This window comes from Episyrphus balteatus, chromosome 3, assembly GCF_945859705.1.
Source record: "Episyrphus balteatus chromosome 3, idEpiBalt1.1, whole genome shotgun sequence".
Classification (NCBI taxonomy): domain Eukaryota; kingdom Metazoa; phylum Arthropoda; class Insecta; order Diptera; family Syrphidae; genus Episyrphus; species Episyrphus balteatus.
This window is the reverse complement of record NC_079136.1, coordinates 73,387,560-73,397,796: the sequence shown is the minus strand read 5'-3', so window position 1 is coordinate 73,397,796 and position 10,237 is coordinate 73,387,560. Positions and strand designations below refer to the sequence as shown.

The 10,237-nt window shown below is 32.3% G+C and overlaps 1 protein-coding gene across 2 annotated transcripts in view; it reads left to right on the top strand.

Moving 5' to 3' along the window:
* Positions 1–7,050, top strand: part of LOC129913247 (mitochondrial import inner membrane translocase subunit TIM44) — a 78,668-nt gene extending 71,618 nt beyond the window's left edge. The window contains exons 1-3 of one of the 2 annotated variants that reach the window (XM_055991826.1): positions 5,174–5,326; positions 5,458–5,535; positions 5,599–7,050. In XM_055991826.1, the coding sequence (XP_055847801.1) occupies positions 5,324–5,326; positions 5,458–5,535; positions 5,599–6,804 (1,287 nt within the window). In that variant the 5' untranslated portion in view covers positions 5,174–5,323 and the 3' untranslated portion in view covers positions 6,805–7,050. Of the gene's footprint in view, positions 1–5,173; positions 5,327–5,456; positions 5,536–5,598 lie in introns of those variants that run through there. The other variant, XM_055991827.1, reaches the window with a different exon arrangement.
* The last annotated feature ends 3,187 nt before the right edge of the window (positions 7,051–10,237 follow it).

Here is a 10,237-nt window from a genome sequence, read left to right as displayed (position 1 = left end):
ACCGCTACTCGGACCGCTACTGCATAGCTCCCGGTGTGGTCAAGCCTTTACAGTTACCCGTACCGCTACCACATGCTCTTCCGGTGTGGGCAAGGCTAAAAGGCTTGGCCAAACAGGAAGGTATATTGTTTTGTTGTTGTGTTGCTGCTGTTGCTGTGTGCTGTGCCGACAGACTTTTTCCCCATGTGTTGGAACAGACGAATATGCTGGGGTGAGAGTGAACCTTAGAGGATATAATATATGGAGTGCTTGTGCTGTTAGTTCCGTGAAGCTTTTATAGAGGGATCTAGTTTCTTTAAGTTTTTCGATGAGTACATGCCTCCATTTTATTTTCAATTGATGGCTGTCATCAACAAGCGTGTTTATTTACAGCTGCGGAACCGGACTCGCACTGAAAAATGAAGGCAGCGACCCCTATCCATGTATATGGCGTTACAATGTATTAGGTATAGGAACAAGCACTCCATATATTATATCCTCTAAGGAGTGAACCGCCAAGCATACTAATGTTGGGTATATGATGAATACCGCTGAACATTGTTGGATCAAGGACTTGCTTGCTTGCTTGCAGGGGTTTGAAGCAGATCAGAACCCCCCAGATGAACGATGTGATATATGTATTCAGCATCGCTGTGGGTGATGCACAATTTAGGGATGTGACCAACCTTGGTAGTGAGAGATAATCGATCGTATGTGGTAGTGGTAGAGAATATTTAAGTTTCGATTCAGCAAATGGCTCTTAGTTGTTTAGCCCGGAGATTTCTCTGGGCTTAACTTTTTGAACAGTTTTAAATCTTTGCTACCAAACTAAATTTTTCATAAATTATTTAGAACTCGGTTACAAACGTGAAAACTGACGTTTGGAATGACAAAATGTATTTAACTAATAACTACAACTACAACGGCCACTTTTTGCAAAAAGTCAAAAGGTTTGGTTTAAATAACAATTTTTGTATTTTTTTTCCAGAATAGCGCTAGAAAGAAATACAAAATTTTCACTTTTGTAAATTTCACACTTTTTCACTTTTTAGGCCATTGTAGTTAAGGCTGAAGCCCCGCGATATATTTTTTTGTCCAATTTAGCACAGTGGTAATAAAAAACACCTATTCTGTCAACTACTGCCAATATCAGTAATTCCAAATAATAAATAATTTTGTATTTTTGTTATTTCTTGTTATTGCTGCAATGAGATTTGGCAGCTCTGCGTTGCATACAGATTTTTCTTTCATCTTATAACTTTAAACGAGCTAAAATTGTTTATATATATATATATATATATATAAATATATATAAAATTGGGATCTCGGAAACGGCTCTAACGATTTCGATGAAATTTTCAGGGTGTGTTCATCTAAGCGAGTAAAAAATTTTGGAAGTATTTTTGGAAAAATCCGCCCACTGCCACGCCCACTTTTTTAACATATAAGTTTTTTCGGGAACGGCTCTAACGATTTCGATGAAATTTTCAGGGTTTGTTTATCTAAGCGAATAAAAAGTTTTGGAAGTATTTTTGGAAAAATCCGCCCACTGCCACGCCCACTTTTTTAACATATAAGTTTTTTCGGGAACGGCTCTAACGATTTCGATGAAATTTTCAGGGTTTGTTTCTCTAAGCGAGTAAAATGTTTTGGAAGTTTTTTTTTTTGAAAAATCCGCGCACTGCCACGCCCACTTTTTTAACATATAAGTTTTTTCGGTAACGGCTCTAACGAGATCGATAACATTTTCAGGGTTTGTTTATCTAAGCGAGTAAAAAGTTTTGGAATTTTTTTTTGGGAAAAATCCGCCCACTGCCACGCCCACTTTTTTAACATCGAATTTTTTTTGGTAACAACTTTAAAGATTTCGATGAAATTTTGAGGATTTGGTCCTCTAGGCGAATAAAATATTTTGTAAGTACTTTTAGAAATATCCGCCCACAGCTACGCTTATTTTTCTCACATATAAGTTTTTTGGTTATTGATTTCGATGAAATTTTGAGGGTTTTTTCCTCTAGGCAAATACAACATTTTGGAATTATTTTCTTTTATATTAGTTTTTTTTTCGCGGAGACAGATTCAATGATTTCAATAAAATTTTGAGGGATGGTTCCATGTTTTACGCATTGTTCTTTTTCTTTTTGTTACAATAACTAAACAACATTTTTAAGATCATGACTTTTTTGATCATGTATTGAAACTTTTAAGTAATTTGTTAATTTGGTATCACTAATTATCTTTATTTTACGTTTTTTTTTGTTTTAATGCGACTATTGTTAACGTATAAGAATATAATAACTCACAACAAGCAACACCATTGACCTAATATCAATCTTATAACATATAAGTAAAAAAAAGAAAGAAGTAAAGAATCCACTGATACAGAATAAAACAAAGACAGGAGTAAAAATAGTATTTCTTCATACTAAGCTTTACCGGCAAGGCTAATTTTGAAAAAAAAAATTAACTTTATATTCACCATCCAAAACTTTCTGACCCGTAAATTAAAATTTTAACAAAAAGGGATCTCATTGCTGTAGACATTTTCGATAATGCAGATTCCTGTAACCCTTCTATCCATTGCTGATCGTCGCATGTACATTCAAACGTAAATAAACTGGATTACTGGGAATGTGGTGTTTTGAAACCCGCGAAAAAACTGGTCATTGCAAACTTAAACCCACTCCAAAAAATTGCTGTTTAGGCCTCAGTTATAGCTATCAGTAAAATCCATCAGTAAAAATTTTGTTTAGCTATTTTGAATACTTTAAATTTTTGTTTTGAACAAAATATTGATGAAATAAGTTGAAAGCTTATTTTTTCTAATTTTTTCAAAAAGAAGCATTTGGTGTTAAATTTTATTCACAAATCACAACTGTTTTCCAAATGCCAAAAAAAAATCCATTTCGTTTTACTGATATCGTTTCATTTTTTTACTGTTCCAGTGCCATCATTAAAAAAATTACTGATGCAATGATCAGTAAAAAAATAGTTTGGCGAGCGAATGTCAAATAAACATTATTATTTAATGACGTAAATTTACTGATTGCTATGAACGCTCACCAGTAAAACATTTCAGATTCCTGATAGTTCAATTTTAAATGATGGATTTTACTTATAGCTATAACCTATAACTGAGGCCTCACATTTGACTTTTATCACTGAAAGTTAAAATATTTAAAGATACCGAGCAAAGCTCGGTCAACCAGGTACTTAGTCTTTAATTATATTTTTATATCAAAATTGTTAGTAATCTGTAAGTTTTATATCCGTAGATGAATAAATTAATAAATAAATAAAAAACTTTGACCAATAATTCCACAATACTTTTTGTTTGGGGTTTTTATTTCAATCAAACTATATACACTCCGCTTCAACTGAATAAGCACACAAATTTTCAAAGGTATTTTTTCCATTTTTTCCTAAGATTAAGCTTTCATGTATTATTTGATGATGTTTACAGTTAGTCTGCGATGTTGAGAAACCAAATCAGAAAGAATAATTCTCAAAGTACCGCTATTTTTTTTCGTGTTCTCTTACAAAGCGTCCCATATGGAAAAATGCAGTTTTTTTTTGCGTCAACTGAATAGACACACGGTCTTTCAAGGTCAATATCTTCGTTGTTTATGAGAGTTTTGAGGTGTTTGGCATACCAAATCAAAGGTTGAAATGTTCTCAGTGAGATTTTGTCATTTAATTCAAATTAAAAAAAAAGTAGTAGATTAAAAGCTTTGAATACTGTCGACAGAGCTAAAATTAATTTGTTAACGGAACAAGTACTGACCGGGTCTGCTATAGCTACCAAAATTGATCGGAGTTTTAGTGTGTTGCCTATTCGTACCTCAAAAATGAAAGTTCGTACAGCAAAAATATGAATTAAGGTAAAAAACGGCAAAAATAGCAGTTAATCGACGAGAAATTTTGAGATCTGCCTCCAATTCATTTGACTCTGGGGCAAAAATCAAACAAAAAGCTGGTGTTTCTGCAAGTGTTTCAATACTCCGCAGAGTAATTAACAGCACGGATCATTTTAACCCATTAAAAGTCCAAAAGAAACCAACTTTAAACAAGCAACAAAAAGGTATTCGTTTAGAATTTTCTAGACTCCATATGAGCTGGATAAATGAGTGACTCAAAGTGGTTTTTTCGTTTGAAAAAGGTCAATTTTGATGGCCCCGATGACTTCAATTATGAATCCATCAAAATTGACCTTTTTCAAACGAAAAAACCACTTTGAGTCACTCATTTTTCCAGCTCATATGGAGTCTAGAAAATTCTAAACGAATACCTTTTTGTTGCTTGTTTAAAGTTGGTTTCTTTTGGACTTTTAATGGGTTAAAATGATCCGTGCTGTTAATTACTCTGCGGAGTGTTGAAACACTTGCAGAAACAATAGCTTTTTGTTTGATTTTTGCCCCAGAGTCAAATGAATTGGAGGCAGATCTCAAAATTTCTCGTCGATTAACTGCTATTTTTGCCGTTTTTTACCTTAATTCATATTTTTGCTGTACGAACTTTCATTTTTGAGGTACGAATAGGCAACACACTAAAACTCCGATCAATTTTGGTAGCTATAGCATACCCGGTCAGTACTTGTTCCGTTAACAAATTAATTTTAGCTCTGTCGACAGTATTCAAAGCTTTTAATCTACTACTTTTTTTTTAATTTGAATTAAATGACAAAATCTCACTGAGAACATTTCAACCTTTGATTTGGTATGCCAAACACCTCAAAACTCTCATAAACAACGAAGATATTGACCTTGAAAGACCGTGTGTCTATTCAGTTGACGCAAAAAAAAACTGCATTTTTCCATATGGGACGCTTTGTAAGAGAACACGAAAAAAAATAGCGGTACTTTGAGAATTATTCTTTCTGATTTGGTTTCTCAACATCGCAGGCTAACTGTAAACATCATCAAAAAATACATGAAAGCTCAATCTTAGGAAAAAATGGACAAAATACCTTTGAAAATTTGTGTGCTTATTCAGTTGAAGCGGAGTGTACGTACCAGACATAACAAAAAAAGTAGTTTTTTTCTCAAATTTAATACCTCCGCCAACCCTGTTTAAAACGCCTTGTGTAATCATGTCATATCTCATGCAACTTTTTTCTTTCCATCCAATTTTCATCACTGAACTATTTCATCCCCAAACCACAAGAGAAAAATGTCAAAAAAATTGTGACATTTCGACAGCATGATAAAAGCAGTGTGATAGATTTTTCCTTCTCCCGAAAATAATAAAAAATTACATAAATTCTTCCGGATTTAAAACATAATTATTTCTTTGTTTTTATTAAAAATATATATCGAGTCAATAGTAAACAAATAAAATACACAAAATGGTATGTTTAACAAAATTATTCCAATTAGACAAATGTTTCTATAACTTTTTCGCTTATCAAAATTTCGGGGTTATTGAAAAGGGCACATTTTAAAAAGAACCTATTTCATCAATTTCTATTCTTATTTTCAGTATAAAATATTGACAACATATCGAGGAACATGTACCCGCTTAACAACACAATGCTATTTACAGGGACTCCAACATCAGGTATGTTTTCATTTATAAAATAAAAATGATTTCAAACAAAAACAATAATTCCGTCATCTCCAGAATTGGTATTCTGCACGGAGACCCGGTTTTTTCTCTCAATTCATTGACAACATCAAAAATGAAATGGACAAAAATAAAGAAATGAAAGAGAACATCAAAAAGTTCCGTGAAGAAGCTCAAAAACTCGAACAATCCGATGCGTTGCAATCGGCGCGGCAAAAATTCAATGCCGTCGAATCGGAAGCTCAAAAAAGTTCGAGCATTCTTAAAGAACAACTTGGCAGCATTAAGGAGAAAGTTAGCGATGTAATTGGAGAAGCTGGCAAAACAGATTTCGCCAAAAAAGCCAGTCAATTGGGAGAAGAGCTGTCGAAATCCGCCAAAGGCGTTACCGACACGATTTCCGAAAAAGGAGGTAAACTGGGAAAGTCTGGTGCTTTCCAAACTATTTCCGATACAACGAAGATGATTAAACAAGAAATGGAAACACAAAGCATACAAGGCCGTGTTTATAGAAGCCCCGAAAAGCTTCGAAAACGTGTCGAAGTTGTCACCAATGCCGATGACCGAATAGTCGAAGCCAACATGGATGCGACTGGCGTCGAACTACATAAAGACTCTAAATTCTATCAATCTTGGGAAGACTTTAAAAACAACAACACCTACGTGAATAAAGTTCTAGATTGGAAAATGAAATACGAAGAATCAGAGAATCCCATGATCCGGGCATCGCGATTGTTGACTGACAAAGTCTCCGATGTTATGGGAAATCTATTTTCCAAAACCGAACTCTCTGAAACACTCACCGAACTCTGTAAAATCGATCCTAATTTCGATCAAAAGCAATTTTTGCGTGATTGTGAGACAGATATCATTCCCAATATCCTCGAAGCCATGGTCCATGGTAATTTGGAAATTCTCAAGGACTGGTGTTTTGAAAGCACTTACAATATTATTGCAACTCCTATTAATCAAGCAATGACAGCTGGTCTATATTTGGATTCGAAAATTCTTGACATTGAAAATATTGACTTGGTTATGGGTAAAGTCATGGAACAGGGACCTGTTCTAATTATTACCTTTCAGTCGCAACAAATAATGTGCGTGCGAGATCGTATTCACAAAAAGGTTGTCGAAGGTGATCCAGAGAAAGTTATGCGGGTGAATTATGTTTGGGTATTATGTAGAGATCCGAATGAATTAAATCCTAAAGCAGCTTGGAGATTGTTAGAGCTGTCGGCTAATAGTCAAGAACAGTTTGTTTAGGAATTAAAAAAAAAAAAACCTATTTTTAATTTTTATATTAATTTAGTTATGATTTAATCAAAAAATTATTAAAAAAATACAAATTGTTTTAAAAAATAATTAGGCTTGTGTACATATAAAAAACTGTATTTTAGAGAGTGATTGAAACTACAAATTAAACGCCGAAACAATTTTATTTTGTTAATTGTTGTTAATTAACAATAACTATGATTTTTTGGATTAAAATAAGTTGTTGCAAAAAGTTAAGTTGAATAATTTTACTTATTGTTGAGTGCACCTATCGTTAATTGTAGCAGTTAAATATCTAGTACAAATACTAACAGCATGTTGAGATAAAAAACCGTCACGATTTAAAAAATTACAAATTTCGAACAAAAAATTAGTTTTCCTTTAGTTTTTTGTTATTTTTACACCGTCAGTCAATAGAATAAATACACCTTATAAACGAAAAAAAAAAAAATAGAATTTTTCACCTATAAAAACATAACATAAACATAACTTTTCATAGATGCATAGCATATTCAAGGTTTGCGATTAGCCTGACTTATTTGTTATTTATAAGAAAAAATTATCGAAGTTTCTTGGACTTCAGATTCTCAATAGTTTAATAAATCTTTATTAAAATCGCTTTTGCTTTATAAGTTTTAAAAAAGGGTTACATTTACATTTCGCCGATTTTGGGCTAATGATGCAATTATACTGTTGAAAAAAATACGGATGTAATAGAAAAGACCTAAAATCGATATTTTAAAATCTTCGCTTACTCAAAATCAGATCATTTGTTTTGATGCTCATACATTTCATACTTAGTTTTTTGCCTCTCCTGAAAAATCGACTTTTCTGGGTTACAAGGTATTAGAACTACAGAGACGATATAATTCTGTTAATAAAGGTTTAAACTTAAATAATAGCTTTATTTTTAGAAGACCCCTGAGTCCTTTTTTAAATCATCTGATAATTAATTCTAAGGCCATACGAATTTTCTACCGTATTCGATTACACTGTTCAAATCGATTTTGTAATGGGAGCAAAATTTATTTTTTCTTCGGAACGAAAGCATTTGGAATGTCCTTTTTCCCATACTTACTTTAAAGTGGGTGAACTTATTCTATTGACCAATCAATATAAGCTCTTTTTTAGAATCATTGCAATAAAGGATATGCATTTACCGTTACAATACTTTTCCACGTTCTGAAGCTGTATTCACGAAAAGGTTTTTGTAAGAGAAAAAATGTCTTCTTTTTCGTTTACAAGGTGAACCTATTCTATTGACCGGCAGTGTATATAAAAGTTGCAGATGTGTACAAATTCTTCCCGAGTGCTTATAGAAAAATTGAAGATTGCAAAGTTGATATATTTCAAGATTTCAACAAAATATTACAAAAAATATATCACATCATTGTTTTTACTTTTTCTTAAACGGTTTCCCTTTTTTAATAAAAATACAATAACCATTTCTGTTTGTTCTTTGCGAAGTCAATTTTGTTAGGGCTATTTTTTAACTATGTTTCCTAAGTGATCAACGTTCAATCGAGCTAGGTTTTCCAGGATGTTCTTTTGATTAATTCAATTCGAACTCTTCTATCTTTTGGAGATATTGCAATCGCATAATTTCCAATAGACCAACAATTCCTTTAAGTTCATCATCGGTTCTTAACTGTAAACTGTTTTTTAAGAAGCTAAACAAAGCCATGTAGTAAATTATACGTATAAATTTCCATAAAAAATGAAATTTCAACCAATTCAAAGACATTTTCATTCCTCAAATAGTTTTTATTTGTTCTTCAATTCCCACTACATAAATCAATCATTTTCATTAACTTTAATAGTTGTGAGAAATATTCAAATATCATCGAAAAATATCTTTTTTTGTTCAAATGTCTACATTTTCAGCTAAAAACCTAATGAATCTATTGGGAGTAAACCAGAACTTTCAACACGAATCCCGTAAACAGGATGCTCCAAAGTTAATGGTCGGAACTGAATATGGTAAATTGTTCATCTTGTGAAAAAAAAAAAAAAAAATTGGCTTGATTACACTGGTCAACAAGGTTTTTGCCACAAGAACCGAATCTGAAGTCAGAAAAATTTGATTGGCCTTCGTTTTTGAAATATTACCGTTAGAAAATGTCAAAAAACGTAATTTTGGCTGTTTTCGAGGTTATGTTTTTATGTGGAGTAATTAGTTGTGAATAAATTTGTAAGAGCTAGTTTTATTCTTTCAAAAAATGTTTAAATCTTTCCGATATCTCTTTTATTGCCCGAGATATTAGCTGCGTTCCTTTGGAAATATTTATCTACTTTTTAGTACTTAAAACTACTTTGAACTACATACTTTGCTATATTGAAAAAGTAGTTCAAAGCAGCTTTAAGTACTAAAAAGTAGATAAATATTTCCAAAGGAACGCAGCTATTTAAAATTTAAGTAGCGGTCTTTGAATCAGAAACAACACTGGCCAACCAAATTACACTTTTTTTGCCACAAGAATCAAAATACAGTTTTCTAAAGGTTTTTGGGTTGCTGAACTCGAATCTGTTCTTATAATAACCGTTACAAATTTGTTTATAATGAATTACCCCACATAAAAACAGAACCTCGAAAACAGCCAAAATTACGTTTTTTGAAATTTTCTAACGGTAATATTTCAAAAACGAAGGCCAATCAAATTTTTCTGACTTCAGATTTGGATTCAGCACCCTAAAAACTACTAGAAAAGTATATTTTGGTTCTTGTGGCAAAAAAAAAGTTAAATTTTGTTGACCAGTCTTATGGAATACGAAGTCGATCGTTCAAGAAGGCGAACTTAAAATTTGTATTATTGTTTTTTGTAAACCGCTTTCACACCGCAAATTAAAAAAAACAGTGATATTATTTTACAAATTTAAGACACTAAATAAAGTCAGTTTCAATAATGCGCGAAGGTTCACAAGAGATGATACCGTAGGTATTTAGGTACTTCAGCTGTTTTTTTATTTTTTCGAAATAAAAATGTTTCTAAAGCATACACAAATTACAATTGAGTAGGTACATTTATAACTTAAAAATTTTATTTCGGAATTAAAGAAAAAAAAGTACGTGTTTCCACAGAAATTATAAAATAAATCTAATGAATTCAGCTGTAATCTGGCTGGAATACTGGAAAATACGAGGTAAATCGAAATGGACATATCAATTCTTCAACGATGGACTTCTTTACAACGAAAGTAACGACCGAAAAAAAATCAACTCATCAAAAATTAAATCAGTTCAGTTAAATTGAAATCAATTGAGCTCAGCGCATCTAGACCCATTTTCTTCACTATTGCTCAACTTGAAGCAAACTCGAGAGTTGGCGAACTTGAAAGTTGAAACAAAAGTTGAACATTTGTTTTTTCATTTATTTTTCTCAACTCTCGAGTTTAAAAAACAGAAGTTGGCTAACTTCCAGTTTGA